General features: G+C 42.7%; 1 protein-coding gene across 10 annotated transcripts in view; it reads right to left on the bottom strand.

The window, feature by feature from the left end:
• ABI1 (abl interactor 1) overlaps nt 1-21,047 on the bottom strand; it is a 77,169-nt gene extending 56,122 nt beyond the window's left edge. For 9 of the 10 annotated variants that reach the window (XM_085227213.1, XM_085227217.1, XM_085227214.1 and 6 more), the window contains exon 1: nt 20,757-21,016. In XM_085227213.1, the coding sequence (XP_085083339.1) occupies nt 20,757-20,873 (117 nt within the window). In that variant the 5' untranslated portion in view covers nt 20,874-21,016. Of the gene's footprint in view, nt 1-20,756 lie in introns of all 10 variants that reach the window. The other variant, XM_085227223.1, reaches the window with a different exon arrangement.
• Between the last annotated feature and the right edge of the window lie 210 nt (nt 21,048-21,257).

The raw sequence follows: 21,257 nt of genomic DNA, 5'->3' as shown, positions 1-21,257 counted from the left end.
TATGCTATCAACTCATTTGTTTTTCCAACAGTTCAGAATTACTTCATGGTTTTGTATTAATAACTTTGAAGATACTGTTACTTCCCCAGTAGTTCTCAATGTGAAAGGAAGTTTGAGTGCTATTTAGTAACAAACTGAATATTATTTCAATCAAAACGATCACAGCTTTTGAAGTTTCCCTCTTAAAAAGCAACCTGTATTTCCAGCTCATCCTTAACAGTTCTGTCAGAATGGCAAAACTGCAGTTTGAAATTGCTTTTCCTAAAACCCAAGGGGACAGAGATGATAAAATAGCATAGTATTCACACCACGTATCACATACATTTCTCAAGTCCAAACCTGTATAGCAATGCTTCCTAAAAACAACTACATTACTGTGATCAAAACTGACTTTACACCCCAGCAATTGCCATAATAGAAGAGCAAAATCTTACCTACTGCTTTCTCAGTTCAGCACCACTCCAAGGCCAGACAATGAGGAATTTGTCCATCACTCAGCAACCAGTTGCAGCATTGCCAATTTCCCACACCCCCTCCAAAACACCACCCACACATAAGCACATCCGCAGAACAGTGTCTGTGCAGCGGACAAGCCATCTGCCCTCCCTGCTTTCTCACTCGCTAATTCCCACCATTTTCTAGTTCATACAGCACGCAGCTACATATACCAGCTTCCTCCAAAATCACATCAGTTCACACTGCAAAGCATCTTCAGAAGGCAGGCATTTGCATGCAGGTCCATACGCTTATTACCTTTTTTCCAGCCTGCTTCCCTTTTCCCTACTTCCATCCTACTTTCTGTGCTTGAAATTCCCTGCAAGAAAGCAATGACCAGGCTCCATTTGACAAAGGTCAGAAAGCAGCTCACTGGGTCACACACTGCAACAAGCCTGCTAGGAATGAATTAGTTCGCCTCCTGAGCATGCAGCATATGTTGTTCCACATTTTTCATCTCGAATGGCTGGACTATGTGCAACCTCAATTATTAAAAAAAAAATCACCCATGATAAACTACTAATATAGCACTGCCCTAAAGCTGCCCAATAATCACTAAGCTAAACAGAGCTGTTAATTATTCAGCACCTGACACCCTTCAGATGTTGGCATTCTGTTCAAGGGCCCAATCACTCTCTGCAACCAAGCTAGAGGAACAAATCTGCAGTCACTTTTATATACCTTCGCTGTTACTGCTTAGGATGCCTTTAATGAATTCAGTGCTGCAGTACATTTACTTTTGCTTCAAAGCAAGCATGGAATAATTGTTCAGTTCTGCATCTTGGCTGTCTTCATTTAAGAAGCATCTACCACCTTTCATTAACCGATTAAAGAGAAAATTAGGATTACAATAATCAGTTGCCACGAAGATTTAGCAGTCTCTATCACATATCAGCACTCAAAGAATAAAACTGCATCATTCAGTGATCATCAATACACCCATTTACATTCTTTTGTTCATGCTGTCATTTATCTATCTTTCAAGTTTACAGAGTGCAGACTTCCTCCTAATGCTATGAGATAGTAAGATTGGTTCCAAAATTCTGATTTCTTTCACAAAGGTCTTACCACCTTAGCTCTGAGTTTTGATCTTGACAAAGCCAAAACTTTTAGCTTAAGTTAGCTATAACCTACAGCATGCCATTTTTGCAGAATTTTAGAAACATGCTTACAGAGCGGTAACAACACGTATCCGGTTGCTGACTTAGAGACTACTTGTTATCAGTACTTAACCTCCCCAAATATTTCTGAGAAGTGCCCCCCTCTTCCCCACCCAGAAGACAGCATTATTTATAAGCCTATCTAAAACAAGAGCTTGTAACATTAAACAGATCTTTCAAAAGCATCTATGAACTTGATGTTGCCACTTTACTGATCTGATAAAGCCTTTAGTAACCCAAAGCTGAACAACAGCCTTAAGGGCTTTTTTTTTTTTCCCCCAAACTTCTGACTGCTATTGGCAAAAGGTCTGCACATTTCTAAACCATTCACAACATACGTTCAGCTTAGAGCAAATATTCTGCATTCAAGCTGCAGTAATGTGTCTCAAAGGTTTCTATATGCCACGAGCACTAGATAATGTTTATCTACTCTGAGCCAGAAGCCTAATTTAAATTGATTATTATGAACTGTTAATTCAAAGGTCACTGTAAATAACTGAGGTGCTACCTACTGAAATAAGGATGTGGTCCACAAATACAGGTTCCCTTTTCCCCATAGCTCTGGGTGGTTGTTTACAAACCATTCTAACAGGCTGCATCGTGGTGGACTTTTCAGGTTGTTACTGACAGCTAACTACATCAGTGAGAGAAGAAAGTCTAATAGGTAAGTCACAGCTGCAGATGCAACAAGTTTAAATACTCCAAAGAACTTTCAGTAACCGACTACTTACCTGGAAGCCATCCAAGGATATCTGAACTCACTGTGGTTATTACTAGCAGGTACTCACCAGGGAGCATTCAGGGTTTCTCTCATCACAGGTACAGCCTTAAGGGATATACATCATTCCAGAGCAGCAGCAGAGACTAGGGCTTTAAGATTTACAAATGAGAGTTGCTTAAACTCCTGACATATATTGTCCAGAGAAGGAACACAGTAGGAACTGGGTGTGTCAAGTGCCTCCTAGAACAGGCTTACCATGCTCATGCCATGCAGCAATCTCATCGAAGGAATTCTCTCTCCAATACAGTAGACTGAGATTACTTCAAGTGGACAACACACTATTTCTCAGCATCCACAAATCTTAGTACAACTAGGCCCGGTGTTTGCCTGCCTAAAAGTTAGACTGTTCTTCATCAGAAAATGAAGCAAGTCATCAGGAGACTTGGTTCAGAAATTTAAGCTTTGCTCAACATATTGGCACAAGACATCCCACAGCACCACAGTTAAGACTTCAGAGGGTCACCACCACACTTCATCTGCTGTTTGTCTTCAACAGAATCATCCCCAAAGCAGCCATCTTCAGTATTCCTCTGACTGGAACCACCTACTTCGCTCTTTATATCATTGCTACCATCAGTAAACAACTGTGGGAAATTTAAAATGAACCCATTTACGTGAAGACAGGGAGCAGGTTAGGGCTCAGTATGAGCACAGTCTGAAAACAACACAGCAAGCCTGATCTCCACACAAAGGGGAACTAAAGGCAAAACCACACGTTCCAGAGCACAGGTGAATCTCAATTAACAACCCACAATGCAAACAGCAGTACTAGTTTACATTGAAACTGTTAATATAATACAAGCAGTAGAAAAATATTCAAGCACTTTATTTAAGTCACTTGTCATAACTTGTGATTTTGTTGTACTTCACTACCATTTCTGAATTTCTGTGAGGTATTGAAAACTCAGGATTTTAGAACCCAATGCTTGTGAGCTATTAATAGCAACACACTGCAGCCACTGACCATGTCCATGTCCCATCTAAGGCCTCTCCAGGGGACTGGCAGTCATTCCTTGCACTGACAGTGAAAGCAAGAAAGAAACAGACTGTGCAGCACACGTCCCCCTGGACAGTGTGGAGCAGCATCAAGCAGGAGTATGGGAGCTCTCAGCCACTGAAATAACCGGCTGTTTCAGGAGCGTGAAGGCACAGAAGTATGCTTAACCATTCAGAACTGTTCTTAAACCTAAGATGCCTCACACTACAGTAACCCCCAAATTAAAACTGGGATGATGAAATGCTTTCAAGTCCACGCAGTACAAAATTCTTATTCCTAACTACTGAGGAAGAAACCCTCCATAAAGACAGTCAGAGTAACAACTACAATTCAAATCCTCTCAACTTACCTCCAGCACCAACAAAAACAAAAAAAGCCCCAGTGGTATTATACAGTACTTAGACTAAGTTTCTCCAGGATAAGATGCAGTAACTCAGCTATCCCAAATGCAGAGGAACTGGTAGAACTTGAATCTCTCCTCCTCAGGTAAACACCTTGCACAACAAAGCTAGCATTCACTCAAGGCACCAACCTTGAATGAGATGATTACCCCACCAGCTACAAATACACAAGCAGGATTTCAGTCTGTTCTTTTTAGAAATACTATTTTGTCAAAAATCATCAATTAGTCAGCTATAGAAAAAGACACATACCAAATTAAAGCAGTGTGACAAACACACAGAACTGCATACCAATCACTGTCTATTGCTCACAAGCTCTGCTTCAGTCAGGCCCTTCCCCCAAATCCTATGTATGCTGGACAATCAGCTAGAAACAAATCCTTCATTTCCATCAATAATATTCCCCTGACCTGTCCTGAATAGTCTTGATAGCAAATTAGCATTTCTATGGACCGAAACCAATTTAGCCAATCTGCCTTAGTCCTTGCAGATCTTCTTTCAGTTGAAAGTTGCTCTTCATTCACTTGATTAACTGTAAAAAGAAGAGACTCAATTTTCCAATCATTATCATTTTGTGGAAGACAGAGAGAACGATTTTTTCATTAAGGAGAGACATTCTTTCCAAAGGAGAGTCTGAGGAGTACATATACATTACACATACACACGTATACACCACAGCAGTCCAAACTTTTGAGTCTTGGTAACAAAAACATGTGATGATTGCAATACGTACACCAACATTAAAAAAAACCACTATTTACTTCTCTCAGGCACACAGACATGTTAGCAGGTTCCAGTCCATTCTGACCTGAGTACTAAGCACAGAATGGGGTCTTTGTGATTAAGCTTCCAATAACTGCCTTACTGTCATCTGTGATTTTACTCTAAAAAACAAAAAAGACAATACCACAAGATGTGGCATTCACAATACTCTGTCACAGACTTCAATAGCTCTGTAAACAAGGGCAAAAATAGCTTATAAAAAGAAAACAAACTAAAAAAAAAAATCCACTATTTTACAGTAAATAATTAAAAAAAAAATCAACTTAGAAATTCCATTTTAATCCAGGCTGTGAACATGATAGCACGAAACTAAACTATCCAATGGGAGAGCGATTTACAAAGCCATGCCGACTCTGACAGATGGAGCCTGGGAAGACATGTGCCAGCTGCTCTGTTAGCAGCGTTCTCTGCCCAATGGAGAAATACTGTTCGTATCGGCTGTGGACTAAACTATTCCTCTTATTTAAAAAAGAAAAAAGAAAAATCTCTATAATGTTTAAAGCTTAGTTTTCAGTTCTTCTGCCAAATCCAATAGGGATGTCATAGTAAACATACGTGTTGGCAAAGCATATTGTAATGTTTCAGTTGTTAGCGTCTGTGTATACAACAAAATCAGCATGCAACAGTGAACCAAAGCGACAGAAGTTAAATGTGCCCACGTGTCATTTTCACACAACCCTTGAGCACTCAATAAGGCTTCAAGATTGCATATGCAGCAAACTTAACAAATTTAGTCTACTGGGTTTTATCTTGTTTTACATGATACAGACCACACAAGCTCCAGGGCAGAAACCACATCTTCCATTCCTGTAAAGCACTACACAGCATTAGTGCTTACAGTTGCTCCAAGATTATGCTCCCAACTTCCTTGCAATGCCTATGACTTGCCTTATGACATCACATCACTGCACACGCTAATCCCCTTGGAGCTAACCAAGCAGGCCCTGATAGAGACATCCATGAACCACAGCTCCAACCATCTAATGCCACCAGAGGCCTAGAAGAAAAGTCCACGGTGCTTCCAAAGAGATCTTTCCTCTTTAAGGCTAAGGAAGTTACCCAAGACTATGGGAGCGAATGATTATTCCAGTACGCTAGGCAACAGATAATATTTGTTTCCTTATAGACTGTCTCTCAAATATCAATCTTCTGTTTTCTGGTTGTAAGGGCTTGAAATTAAAATGGCTGTTTACTTTGCTTAAGTGCCAGCATCCTCCCACAAGCTTTAGCTCATCTAACAAGGACAGGCTCACCAGCAATCCAGAAACCCAGAGGAAACTGCAGATATTCCAGATGCAGTTTTTTTTTTTTTTTTTTTTGGTAGGAATAGGAGGGAAACATTTCAGTATTTATTAGTTACATTAACATCATGCTTGTAGTAACAGTGGAAGCAACACAGAACCTGAATGCAATGAACAATCTGAGCTGGGCGGATTTAAGTCATGCACTCACTCTCTAGACCGCCGTTCCAGGCAGGCCTGGAAGCAAACCAGACAGCATTGAGCAAGCAAGGTTAGGACGACAAGATTTAGCACAAAGAATCAAATGACAGCATCACCTCACTCAGTTTTCAGACATCACAGACTATGTCAACAACAATCTGAACCCATACAACAGGGCAGTCCCAAGTGGTGTCTGAAAGAGAGCTACAAACCAAACACTGGCATCTGCAGAACAGGCAGCAAAACCAAGCAGGCTCTCAGCTACACTCTGCCCTGATCAGCTCCAGGAAGAACTTCAGCACATTGAAACATAGAACTAAGGAGTAGTCAGACCTTCAAATAGTGACTGCAAAAGTTCCTTTAATTCAGGGAGAACTGGTATGCTGAAGAGTCACTGTTAACACAGCCTCCATAACTAAAACATGGGCAGCTGCCGTTAAAGCAGTTCCCAACCATCACAATATTTTTAAAACAAGAAAGCAATGACCATTACAGGGTGAAATTCTCTTTGAATACTTCGTAGTATTCCATGCCCATTTAAGTCTTCTTCAGTCTGAAAAAAAAATAGAAAACATTTGTATCTCTACCCATGATCAAGATTCACTCTGTTTTGTAGCCTACAGATGTCTTTATATATTCCAACACCTACCTTCACTTCCCAAGAGACTGCTTCTCTTTTCTTGAAGAGATATTTAGGAGCAGGCCTAAAACCAAGAGGCTCGATACATTTTGGAGATTCAGGAAAAGAAGAAAAAAGACCCTAATCACTAACAACTATTCTCCAATTTACTGTAAGCTCAACAGTGATCTCATGCTAATAAAGTAACAAACAGCAATCAGAATGAATTTTTTAACTTTTGTTTTATTTTCAAACAAGAACTTGCATGTAAGCAGAGAAAAACAACAAATAATTACTAATATTGTGTAGGCTTTCGTGCAGCCTGGGCCTAACTGTATGCTTTTCATCTGACAATACTTGTAAGCACATTACATCCAGCCTCTCTTTAAAGAATTACTTCTTATAACATTAAAATTCAAGCCTAAGGTTAGCAACAGCATTCAGAAACCTTACATACTTCAGTTCATTTCAGCACTGAGTTTTTCAATTGCAGCAAGTAGGAATTCAGCTCATCAAAAACAAAAAAAAAAAAAAAAAACAAAAAAAAAACACAACAGATGGTTCAAGAAAACAGAGAAGAGCAAAGAGAGAGAGAGGAATGGACGGTAAGTAATATACCACTTCTTCTTTGCAAAGAAAGAAGTGAATAGGCCAGTAAGTAGCAAAAACAAATACAGCCATCCCCAAACACAGCAACACGCAAAACTTAGAGAAACCAACAGAAGACAGAAAGCAAGTTTTCGGTAGGAAACATACATATATAAAATAACAAATTAAGGGGTTATACACACACACACACATATATGTATGTATGTATGGCAGGGGGAATTGTGCTGGCAATGTGTCTGAAGGAAAACATTTACAGGATGCCTGGAGAAAAGGCAGAACAATCCTGAGTATAAACTCAGACCTGTTCTTCACACATGGATTAGGGGTGCTTGTTGAGTCCAGCAATGCTACAGAGTAGGACAGTCTATCAAAGTCTGATGTGCTGAGCTACCTTACAATCCTCATTCTGTGCCACAGGTAAGTTGCCACTGTCCTCCAGCATTCTTTTTTGTGTTCTTTTTGTGAATATTTGCATTCCGGGGCTGACTTCGCTTTTTAACAGATGCTTCCAGAGGTAAGCTACATCCCAGGTCAGCTTGAAGATCAAAAGGCTACAAAGATTGTGAAAGGTCTGGAAAACAAGATGTGTGAGGAGCAGCTGAGGTGCCTGGGTTTGCTCAGCCCAGAGCAGAGGAGCTGAGGGGAGGCCTGATGGCAGCTGCAGCTCCTCAAAGGGAGCAGAGGGAACGGCATGGAGCTGTGTCAGGGGAGGGGCAGCTGGGGGTCAGGGAATGGTTCTGCTCCAGAGGGCAGTGGGCATGGAACGGGCTGCATAGGGCTGTGGGCACGGCCCTAAGTGCCAGAGTTCAAGGAGTGTTTGGACATCACTCCCACAGAGTGTGTTTGGAATTTGGGTAGCCCTGTGTGGTGATGGGAGTTGGACTCAGTGACCCTTGTGGGTCCCTTCCAACTTAGGATATTCCAATTTCATGATCCTGTTCGAAACTTGGAAATGTGGGGAAAAAAAAAAAAAAAGCAGTGGCTGCATCAATAGCAAAAAGAGTTACGTGCTTTCAATTTTACCAAAGAATTTCATTATTTACAAGCAAATGAAATCCTGCATATATAAGAGCATGGAAGAGGAAAGGCTTGTAAGTATACAGGCCTAAACACTGAAGATACATCCAAAACAAAGCTAAGCTAGCATCTACAGCAAAGCTAATCTTTGTACTACCTCTATTCCCAACCAGGTGTTATAAGAAAAGCTGACTTTCAGTTTCTAAATTTGTCACTTTTTAAAAGGAAATTGAAAAACACTTTTCTGTTCAATGGCTACAAAAATTTGTTTTCCTAATCAGAAAAGGAGAATTTTCTTGTCAGAGGGGATGGCTGGAATTTTGTACTCGTTATACTCAATGCATTTTACTCAACTTCTGCAGTGATTGGTTGGCATTTATTCATTTTCTGAGAAGGCAAAGAACTGAGTATCTTTTGCTCATTATTTATGTTCTCTATTTGCATAACTCCTTCATAACTGCTCCATTAAACACCTCTTCCCCTCCAAGGCCAATTTTAAAAAGCCTCCTGCTTTATGAGACTGACAAGCATGACTCACAGCCTTCCCTGCACTCATTTCCCCCAGGCCTAGCAGGATGTTATACAGCCTCTAAGTACCTACTTCAGCTCATACTCTCCCACCCCCACCGGTGCTGCAGTAACCCTTTACTGCAATCTGGGGGGAAAAAAAAGTAAAGCTACCCCTCTAGCTGTCCGAGGTTGACAGCAAGCAATTAGTAACAGTATTTCCTTTTACTGTTGTTCTACCATACTCACAAGGCGGAGTGACTGAAAATGGGCACACAACAGTGGGATTACATACACATCTCAATTCCTCTCTGCTTTTACTCCTCCCAGAAACTTGCAGAGCTGCTCATGACCCTCAACTCACTGTTCAACAGCCCTTCAGATCATTCCTATATTTGATATTTAGTGTTCAACATTGATTGTTCTTTATCAACTCTTAAAGCCTTTTCTACAACATGCTCAAATCACCCCACTCCCCCCTACTTCCATATTCAACACCAAAACCAGCAACTTCTCTCTGAGAAGCAGTGGCAGTTTACTTTGACCAACCCTTAAATACCACGTACACATGTGCTTGGCCACCATCCCTAGTTTTCAACCCTCTCACAATTACAACAAATACCTCCCTCAGACTCTGAATAGTCAATATGCATAGACAGGAGCTCATTTTACAGTTCTTGTTCATGCACAGGTTTCCAAAGAGGAAATGTGTGCTAGAAAGCTTTCAATTGATCGTTATTCTTCTCCATCAGTTTAAAGGATAGATTGCCAAAGAGGAATGAAATACACGTCTAGAAATGACACAGCTCACCATTCAAGCAATACAAGGCTTCTTACAAATTAAGAATTACTTTGTAGCTTCAATTACTTCCACGGCAAGAACAATTTTTTCCAGCACACAAAGCTAAAGGCACCTCAGAAATTAGATAGAAGGAATCTGCTGCCATTTAAGACAGCATGTACTTGCATTGCTCCCAACAAGTCTTAGGATTACTGCAGCAACCAGATCATTTTGGTGCTGAGAGAACATACTGTATGCTGCAGCAGGAAACACACCCACGGTAGTTGAAGAGAGCCCTTTCAGAGCCAAGCGCTTCTAAAGCAGACACATTTTACCTTATACAGCTAATGCCAGGAGTTTGCATCACAGAAACAATAGCTCCTCCCAGAGATTCAGAAGTCCTGTAATTCAGCCAGCAAATCAAAAGTCGAACAGTTTCCAGCCAGGTCTCCAAGGGTCTTGCCAACATAAGCGCATTAATCCATCATCTGTCTATTTGTTAGTCTGGTGCTCCCTGGACCTTGGTTGAAGCATTGTCCAAGCCACCCGCCACAAGGACTCACAGGGGAACCCTGGAGGCTGTAATCATTTTTATAAAAACTCTTCAGGATTAGGTCCAACTCTGCTATGTCAGTACATATCCACTGGCGTACATTAACTGAACGCCATCTCTCCTGATATGACCACCTTCCCCTCACTGTTAAGAGATCCAAAGCCCCCCAAACAAAGGTTTTATCAACCCTTTTCCACCCTTTGGTCTCACAACAAGAGGATCAGCTTCCTAAACAAGAAATATTTCTTATCAATGAAAGACTTGGCAGCAAGTATTCAAGAGATCTCCTAAAAGGTTTACTAGTAGACAGAAACACGTAAATCTTTGTGCACACAGCATCTCCTGAACTGCCTTCTGTTTCTCTGTCCCCTGCCCATCCCCTCATTCCCAGGTGGTTACAAACCACTTCACAGTCAAGGCCTTAATCCCAACTCCGGGCCATTAAGGATAATCTGAAAGAGAAATGTATACAAATGCCTTCAGTAGCTGCAGTTTTATGTGATGAGCTGCTATTCAAACCCATGCCACTGGAAGCTGTCTGAAAGGCATCATGAAAAATAGCTGCATAATTTAAACTGCAATGCAGTAAAATACGCAATTAAATAATAGAGAGATTAATTACAAGAAATAGACATGGTAGAAACGGTTTTCAGATGAGAGCTGAAAAGAGACTGAAAGTCAACAAGGTAGAGAGCAAGCCCTAAAGAAACCATCTGTTTCAGAGGCTGAAGCTGCAATGACAGAAAACATTATAATAATATAAAATTTTATTATATTAAAGTACAAAAATAAAAAAAAAAAACAGTCCACAGTATTTGGTATCGGGAGAAGAGCGAAGCAACAGGCTTACAAAAAGACCTGCAGCACACTGACAAGAGTCTTCAATGAGTTGAGAAAAATCAGTAAACTCAGATTATAATCACAGCCTAGGAGAAGCACTTGGAAAGAGAAATGTTGCTCGCTATTATGTCCCTACAACTTACCAGTGACAACTGTATTTGCTGTAGTAATGTGAAAAGACAATCCATGGCATGGCAATCTGCAACTATGCAGAAATTACTGCAATAGTCTGATGCAACTGCCTGGACACCTTGTTCTCTTGTCTGTTTTACCCAGGCACTTTCTTATCTTAGGCTCCAGAAAACATGAAATTGCTTCACTGAAATCACAGTTTAAGTATTAATTTGAAGTACATCTCCACAATAAAGCCAAGTAAGATGCTCAACTGACAATGACTGCTGCAGGACAAATACAGGTTGGCAGATTTGGCTCCCCCAGTACAACAGAGAGATGAGAGGAAGAAAGTGAAGATATGCATCTGGTGAAAGAATAGCTGAGGAAAAAAAAAAACAAACCCAAGTACTTGCCTGATAGAGCTTAGGAAAAACACGCTCACATGAAACACTGGCATAAAAGTAGCCAAAAGTAATAAAAATCACTTGGGTTGGAAGGGACCTCAAGGATGATCAAGTTCCAACTCCCCAGCCACAGGCAGAGTCGCAAACCACTAGATCAACTCCGAGACCAGGCTGCCCAGGGCCCCATCCAACTTGGCCTTGAATACCTCCAGGGATGGGGCATCCATAACTCTCTGGGCAGCCTGTTCCAGTACCTCTCTCTGAGTGGAAAACTTCCACCTGACGTCAATCTTGATCTCCCTTCCTTTAGTTTAGAACCATTTATCCTTGTCCTATCACTATCTACTTATGAAAAAAGTTGATTTCCTTATGTTTATAATCTCCCTTTAAATATTGGAAAGCTGTAATGAGGTCTCCTGGCAGCCTTCTCTTTTCCAGGCTGAACAAGTCCAGCTCCTTCAGCCTGTCTTCACAGGAGAGGTGCTCTGGCCCTCTGATCATCTTCATAGCAATTCTCTGGACCTGCTCCAAAAGCTCTGCACCTGTGCTGAGGGCCCCAAACCTGGACACAGTATTCCAGCCAAGGTCTCACAAGGGCAGAGTAGAGAGGGCCAATTACCTCCTTCACCCCACTGTCATCTCTCTTCTGATGGAACCCAGGATACTGCTGGCCTTCTGGGCTGCAAGCACACATTGCTGCCTTATGTTACGTTTTTCATCTACCATGACCTGTAAGCCCTTCTCAGCAGGGCTACTCTCAAGGAGTTCTGGTTGGTCTGCATACATACCTGGGATTATCCAGAATCACTTTTTTTTTTTTAAACCTCTAAGGATATATAAGAATCGTTACGATTCAAGTAGTAAATGAATCATTTTTTTCTTCAAATTATTTATAGCCTTAAGACCACCCTGTAAGAACATTTTGTCCAATTCTAAAAATGTCAGATTGGCATCTATCCAAGTACTGGGAAACTCTCATGCTTTTCTTAAGAAAAGCAGTAACATCACCACTTTTTACTCCTATCTGTCTCAGAAGTTATGATACAATTAGGAAAGCAAATCCAAGTCTCTTCTCCCTGAGTTCTTCAATAGTTCATGCTATCACAACCTCCTCGCACAGGAAGTGACACGTGCTCTTTAACTTCTGCTACAGGAAAAATGCGTGTGGTTGGTTGGTTGCAGTTTTTTGGAGAGGGAGGAAGGAAGAGGGAGGGAAGGCTGTATCACAAACACATCTGCTATCTTCACACAAGATCTAGTTAAGGCAAATCACTGTATAAACGGTCAACCTTTTACAGAGTATAACAAATTTGTTTTTACCAGTTCAGCCAGTTGGCAGGTAGCAGGTTGGTAACCAATTTCATTTCATGTTAATACAGATTGTTGAGTTTTACAAGGTAACTTTCAGAATGCTATCCTCACATTTCAAAGTTGAAATTCTCTAGCAAATGGTTCTCCATCCCGTCCACCCCCTCCCGCCCTTTCTAAAATATCTGCATCTTAGTAACAAATCTACTCTCTGCAAGAAAGCATTCCTGCAGGGCTCCTGTTAACAGCATTAGGAGCTTGCATTACCAATGGTGTTACTCACTGCTTAAGTATCAAGCAGAGGTGGCACAAATTCTTATTTCCCAAGGAGGGGGAAGAAAAAAAAAAAAAAAAAGCAGCATTCCCTCTAACACCAGGGAAAGTTTAGAGTTCTGCTTTCAGTAATAAACGGAATTCACAAAGAACTCACCTGTAAGAAGCATGCTAACTTTTATTTCACCACCTAGCACTAAGCAGATAAAGCATTTGCTGCAGCCTCTCCAGCACAACCAGAAGGGCACGGTGACAGGCTGCTGGGAGGAAAAGCATTTCAGATGCCACCTCACTTACAGAAGTGCACCACAACCAGTCCTGCACTGAACACTGCTTCTGGCCTCCAAAGGCTCGGTGCAAGTTTTGAGCTGCAGAGGGCTTTCTGCACAACCCACACAAGACAAAGTCTGTCTGCAGCTGCTGCCTCACCAGAGAGATCAGGAAAAGGGAGGAACCATGCAGAGGCTGTGTCTACTGTCACAATTTCAGCAGTTACTCCCCTTTACTTCAGGGTGGAGGAGAGGGAGAGTTCTTGTGACCAAGCCGACCCATCTCCATCAAGGTGCTCAAATTTAGGGTGAGCAGGTGGGGGGGAAGGAACAGCTTCAGAGTACCACTAATGCTAAAGAGGAAAAGATAGCTGTGCTCTGCAGTCAGCCTGCTCAGTAATTACACACAAGCCTGGGCACTGAGTAACTGAGGGCCCACCAGTCACTTCCTACTGGGTAACAAAAAATAAAAACCACACGATGACCCTTTTGACTCCAAGTTACTAATTAAGGGCTGAGCATAGGCACAGACAGATCAAGATGCCTCCTTATCCCTCAAGAATGTCTTGCTACATCAGTAAGGACAACGTCTGCACAGCTACCACCCCGCTGTTCTGCAGATAAATAAGATTTCAGACACCAGAGCTGTCAAACACAGACTGCTTTCACTAAAGGGAAAGAAGAGCAACATCATCTAGAGCCCCTGCCAAGAAAGCAATAGCCACCAGCAATGAGACAGACCACACTGTGAGCACTGTGTAACTGCACACAAGCTTACAAGACTGAAAATTAGTGTCAAACGTTCCTATAAGAACAGATATGTAAAGGTCTTTAAAAGGAACTGCCACCAGTGAATTTAATGGTAACTTCAGGTGCATGCTTTCACAAGCAATGTACTGCACTCCCTCTGGACACTGCCCCCATATAAATGGAAACATGCACTGCTGTGCTGTAGTGTAACAGAAGCCATCAGGAGGGAGGAGGGGAAACCCTTGTGCACATTGATGCGATTCCAAACAATTGGGTTCTGTTTCCAAATCTGACAACGTCCCTACACGACCTTCCACGAGTCAGTTATAAACTCTGTTACTCCATTTATGTCTCTGTGTGAAATTAAGACAGTTCAAAATACTCGCAATGTCTTTGTCTAAGTTACATCTTTTTTTGTTGTTGTTGTTTGCTTCATAGTTCGTTTTTTAGTTAGGCTTAGATCAGAGCACAGATATTAAAAGGAACTTTGCTCTCGGAGATGCAACACTTCCTATTTGTGCACTACCTGCCCCTTTACTCTTATCTTCCTCATGTGTGCTCCTTTTTTATGAGCCATCCTAAAGGCCCACCTATTCTCTCTTTTCCATGAGAATTACTGACTACAACAAGCTTCCAGAGATCTGAAGGCACACAGAAGTATTATAAGATTGCCCCTCATACATTTTCTTCCTTCCAACAATTCTACATGCTCAGCATGGTGAGCGCAGCATGAAGAGCACCGATCACACTTAATTCACACTGACAGCAACCTGCAGCCTCTTCATTCCCATACATGAGCAAATGGAAGGGAGCAGAGAGCACTTCCCTTGCACAAGATGCAGCATGCACCTGTAACAGCTTAACCTAATCCACCCCGCTCCACCTGGCTTGAGACAGCACAGTGCCAATATCATCATCTGCTGAAACATTGAAGGGAAACAGAGCAGGAAGAGCAATTGACACCTTACTGGCCTATTAAACTGAATACACTAAAAATAATGGAAATATTTCAAATTTGGAAAAGCCAATTTCCTACCAACCACCTCTTCTGGACACAAGACAGACAGCCACTGCTTTAGGATCCATTTCCTGTATAAGCGGGGCAATCGCTTGCCGATTTAATGAAGTTGTGCTCTTCTCCGATTGCTGCTTTCAATTTTAGTTCTATTTTCCAAGACACAGGCAACATGCTGGCACAGGGCAGTTATAAACCAAAGCCACCAACCTGTAACTAATTGCTGAAGAACAAAACTCAAACACCTACAGAGCAACCAGTGTCTTTAACTAACCATTTGCTGTCAGCATAAAACAACCTGACAAGGAACAATGTTTGAAGTACAAGCTAAAACATTTTCTTAATTAATATAAAGAGTACAATTTAAATCTACAGGATGGTGGATGACACATCCATATGCTATCTCTTTGCTCTCAAGCTCTCTAATACTGAATCATATTTTGGTGTTACAGAAAGCATACTGGTTTATTCGCTTTTTCCGTAAAAAGTTCCAAATTTAGCAGTGAAACCAGAATAAAAGACCAACACTTATTTACTCTTGATACAAACTAATTAACCAATGAACATAAAAGCACCTAAGTTCTCACGGCATGTAAAAGATTTGTATTAGTGACAATTTAAGAAGTTGATCCTTTTAAAGCAGCTCATTTCCTGAATTAGACATTCCAAGTGAACTGCTTTGTACTGAGCTAAGCTTACACTACGTTCCATAGTCCAGGCAATGAAATCAAGTGTCAGATCAGTCAGCAACTTTTAAGGAAAAAGAACTGCCATGGAAAAAGTTACTTCCTTTCCAATATATCCTATCTGCTCCACAGGAAGCAAACATTCAAGCTACTGAGCAGAAAGGATTCTTAAACGCATACTGGAAGATCACATCAGGGCTTGAGGAACTTGCATGCAACACTTCCCCTCCACAACACACACATTTTTCTACCAACTGAAAAGAGACTTTCAACTTTCTGTAATAGCAGCCAAACTGGAATCTCTCTGCTTTTGTCTGTTTTACCCAGAATAGCTTGTGAACTCACCGCTCAGTTTCCACATACCAGTCAGGAGCTACAGAAGGAAATAACATGACAACATAGAAACACATATTGAGGCAACACAGCACTTACTTCCTTAAAGGGTCTTTCACTTTATTTATTTTCCAGAGCTGCTAAGTCCACTCACTGGAGACCACCAAGATCAGTATTTACACAAGCACTACATTTAAAGGTTCTCACAGACACCTTGAAACTGCATTTGAGTGTATGAAAAATTACAAATTAATCCTCCCAGTGTATCAGAAGAGACTGATGGAAACTATGTATCTGCCTACGCATAAACGGGTACACGAGATAACCAATTTAAACAGCAAGGGGCAGCTCTAAGGAGTGCTTCACAGACAAGGCCTCTGTGCTACCCACCAGTCAACTGAAGCTATTCAAAAGGAAATAACAATGGAGATGTTGGGTGCTTTTTTTTTTTTTTTTTTTTTTTTTGCATCATTTCTAACAGTTCCTAAGCTAGTTATTTCAAATAAGCTCATTAAACACAAAAGAATTCAATTCAGCCTGGAAAGTGACAGGAGATTCTTTCTGGAAGCTAATATTTTCAGCAGGAGAATCAGAGTAAGAACTGCAAATTCTTCAACTCCATCCAATGTTTCAGTCTCGGTGCTGATGAAGTACTCATACTGGTTAGGACACTGACAATGCAGTACCTCAGACATTCCTCACCAGCAATTTTCAGATTAACTTCCAGCGTTCTGCACTCCCTGGAAGCGATGATCTCAGATTTTATTTGCAGACAAAAGGATTTGGATAAGACATTAAGCACTGCATCTTACTTTTGTATGGCATCTATTAAAACAACAAAAAAAAGCTTATTTCCATTATAAGACAGTTCTACCACAGCCCCCATTGCAGATCTCACCCTACATTACTATAAAGGCATGCCTATTTACAAGCATCTCCATCATTAGGACAGCAGTCAGACCAGCATTCTGAAGGGTGCCAGAAATTAAAGCAGAAAATTTTAAGAAAAATGCAACCTGTTTCCTCAAGTATATTTTGTTAAACACAAAGGAAAATTGTACTTCCAGTTAAATACCCAACATTCAAAACCTGTTTTGAACTGTAAAGATAATTTAAGTCTCTAACAAAAGAAAATAAGAATCTAATCTTCTACCTACTTGCCACTAAAGCTCATCACCAGAAACGTAACAGATTTTAAATCTAGCAACAAATTAAATGCAGTAATATACTTATCTCTTTTTTCCTTCTAGTCAGAGCCAAAATCCTCACTAATAACATCACAACTTCCTTCAATGAAAGACTACATTTCCTTCTACGTTCGGTTTCCTTTCTCTTTTTCTGTCCCCTTCTCCTCCTGCTGCCCCCAAGATCTGCCCCCAAGATACTGCAGTGCTGGATATCTTTCCTACAAACCTATTTGCTTTGCTTCTCCTGAATTCTTCTCCCTTTCTATCAAGTAAAAGTTCTAGATAACCAGAACACACGCAGTCTGGAGGACACACTGCGTTACTGCCTGGTATTCTGATTTCTTCACAATTTGCCCTAGCAAGAAACTGCTTCCCACTTTTCTGAGAACAGTAATTTTCACCTTGAGAGCCCCAAATGCTGTTATCTGTCATCTTTCCTAACTGCTTTACTAAAAGGATGCTTTCTGCCCATAGAGCTACAGTCATTATCAGGAAGGCAAATTTCACTGAGGTGAAGAATACTTTCTCCTTCCTCCCCACCCTCCCTTTCCCCCCACCTCCCACCCCCTCTTTTTTTAAGGTTCTCTAGACACACTGAAGAGAGCTTCGCATCACCAAATCAGGGTGACTGAACGTTACCAGAATTACTTCCACATTAAGTGATGGAAGTAAAGATGATTTGTATGTTTTCAAACCTAAAAGTACAGACGCAATTTGAATACAGCATTATCTTGGGGTGGCGCAAAATGACACCTCTTACCTGTTAACATGAACGTAGAATAAAGAGTGTGAAGGTGGGCACACTGAGAGTTTTGAATAAACAGAGCACCATTACAGTTATAAGCAGCTGTTAGTAGCAGCACTCAGTGATCACACACCCGTTCCACCCCCACACTACAATGCAGCACAGGTGGTAGTGCACAGGAACAGTTTCCCCACTAAGAAGCACAGAGAGGTTTCTGTAGAAAGAGAGTAAATGGCCCAAATACAAAACTAACCAGAGTGAGACCATTACATGCTATGGGCTAAGCTACGATGCACATCCACTTCTGAACTGTTTTAACACTCATGTTCTTTGTTCTGGCCTATTTTTATTATTATTTAAGTAAAAGCTCCCTGATGTATTGAGTGGTAGTTAGCTGTTCCACTATATGAAATGCAAACACTTTGTATATTGTGTTGATTAAGCCTCTTCCTCTTTCTTCCCACCCCCTTCCAATCACACACACACACACACACACACACACACACACACACACACACACACACTCCCCATTCTCATAACCCAGCACCCTGTATCACACTGCTTAATCCTCCAGCAGCCCCACCACCACGATCTGTTCGGCACTCCAACTGGAGAGCAGATGGCTTGGCACTGAGTGCTGATTAAGAAGTCCACCCCTACCACTCCAAGAAGGTAAATGTAGTTTTATCAATACATTTGTCATTTTTACCTAGTTGAGTAAATGCATGACACATCCACAACACAGTCAGGCATACGTTTTTCAGAGCTACTGCATAAGTCCTCATTAGGAACTTCAGAATGTCAGCTTCCTTCCAAAGGGGTAAACACAGCTGTACACAGACAGACCAGGCTGCAGCAATCCCTGCAACCTACACTGGTATCCGAGGTGAAAGTGAGCTACCAGATTTAAAAATAAAACAAAAAAACACCACCCCAAGCGCGTGGAGGAAAACTAGCTCAAGTGCTGGTTTATTTTTTGTTTGCATTAAAAAAAAAGACACACAAGTTACAGAGCACTGGAAAAGCAATGTAACTGAAGCATCTCTAACTTTCTGACACAGACAAAAAGTTGGGAGCAGCAGCAGACAGGTCAAAACTTGTGCCGCAATTACCACACTTATGTATTTGTCATATTTCCCATGAGTAAAACCAAATGAACCTCGCCTCATAGAAGCATTTATATCAGCAGCTTTCTCTGGGTGGAGCAAACAATTCGGAAGAGTAAATACACATTAACTTATATTCCCCCACATACCAAAAATAACAAAATGCCTTAAAATATGACTTGTTAGCACGGTTTTAATCCAAGTATCAAACTCAAAAGAAAGATTTCACATTGAGTTGTTAAAGCTTTAATTTCAGGTTCACTGTTCCATTACTATAAGCATTAAGACAACTCACTGGCAACAGTAGATGCCAAAGATGCGAATAACCTGTATTAAGTGCTCACTGCAGGTAATCCTACAATACCTTTGGTTGGAAGGGGCCTTAAAGACCACCCAGCCCCCTCCCTGCCATGGGTAGCTTCCCACCCAGCAGCTCAGGCTGCCCAGGGCTCCATCCAGCCTGGCCTTGGGTGTCTCCAGGGATGGGGCACCCACAGCTCCTTGGGCAGCTGTGCCAGGGCCTCCAATACATGAGTAATCCACTGCTAGGTTCAACAAGTTCACTGCACAAGCAGTGCTTCTATTACAGGAAAAAAAAAAAACTGGGAAAGAAAAATGAAAAGGCAAATAGAGGCTTGATTTGAGCATTTCCTGATGGTTCCACGTCCACACTGGTATGGCTATATATGCAGGCTTACTTTCAGAGTTGTGTGCTGCAAATCTTGACCAAAATAAATAAATAAACAAATAAATAGCAGTAAAGCGTGTTGGAAGTAGTTTCACTAAATCAGACCTAAAGGAAGAGCAGGAAGCACGGGCCATACAGGAAAAAAGCCCACGGCGAGCGCTGAGGACACGCCGCAGCCCCGGAGCCTCCTACAGCAGCAGCAGCGGGCCGCGATGATTGCTACAGGATGTCGGATCGCGAAGCCTCCCAGAGGCACGGATTGCCATTTTGAAACACCACATCACGCCCGCCCGCAAGTGCCTGCACACGGGCGCTTCCCGCTCCCGCACGCCGCCCGTTTCGGCGGCCGGCCCCGCGCTGCGGCACGCCGGGACGGCGACTCGCGGCCCGAACGCGGCGCCACCACCGCAGATTCCCACAGAGGACGGCGGCGCTCGGTCCCCGCCGGGCTCGACCGCGGCGCTGTGGATGGCGCGAGGCCGCCTCGCCAACGGCCGCCAACCGCCGCCCCGGGAGGGCAGCCCCCGAAGCACCGGCTCCAGACCGGCCGCGCGGAGAGGATCGCCGCCCCCCAGGCCCCCCCCTCCGCCCTGCGCTCGGCCTGGGGAGGTCTCCGGGATGTGACTCATAATGAATACACACAGAGGGGGAGGAAGGAAAAATAAATAAATAAATAAATAAATAAATAAAAGACACACCCTCCTCCGAGCCGGACTGACATAATAACCCCTCTCCCTTCCCCTCCGGAGCCGGAGTGGGGGGGGGAGCCGGCCGTTCGGCAGGGAAAGTTGAAAGAAAAGGCAAATCCGGGGGAGCGGCGCGGTGCCCCCGAGGCGGCTCCCGGCTCCGGCCCCGCGCACCCCGCCCCGCAGAGCCGCCCCGCCGCCCCTCACCTGGATGTAGTTGTTTTCGCAGTAGTCGGCGACTCGAGTGAGGTTCTGGTAGCTCTCGAGCAAAGCCCGCTTGCCAGAAGGGATTTCCTCCTCTAGTAACATCTGCAACTCTGCCATTTTCCACCCCTCCGCATCGCTTCCTCTTGCATTAAAGAGACAGCGGCAGCGCCGGGCTCGCAACCCGCCTGGTATTGTGGGATTCCTCCTCGCCTCGCTTTCGTGAGCGCTCGCTTTCCCCACCCATCCTTCCCTCTCCGAGGGAAGAAAAAAAAAAAAAAAAAAAAAAAAAAAAAAGCAGAAGAAAAAAACCCGCCCGCTCTGCAGAGCACACCGGGAACTGTAGGCGCTGGGCTCCCTGCCGTGCGCATGCGCGGGGTGGGGTCGTTCATGGCGCAGCGCCGCCCGGCGGGGAGATGGCGGCCGGCGGGGTTGGTGTTGGCTGGGTAGTATTGCGTCACCGCTTGTGTCCCTGCCCCGGCGGCAACAAAAGCCCCAGATCCA

The sequence above is a fragment of the Meleagris gallopavo genome, chromosome 6 (genome assembly GCF_905368555.1).
Source record: "Meleagris gallopavo chromosome 6, MGAL_WU_HG_1.1, whole genome shotgun sequence".
Taxonomy (NCBI): domain Eukaryota; kingdom Metazoa; phylum Chordata; class Aves; order Galliformes; family Phasianidae; genus Meleagris; species Meleagris gallopavo.
Note: the sequence above shows the minus strand (reverse complement) of the source record. Positions and strands in the feature narration are given on the sequence as shown.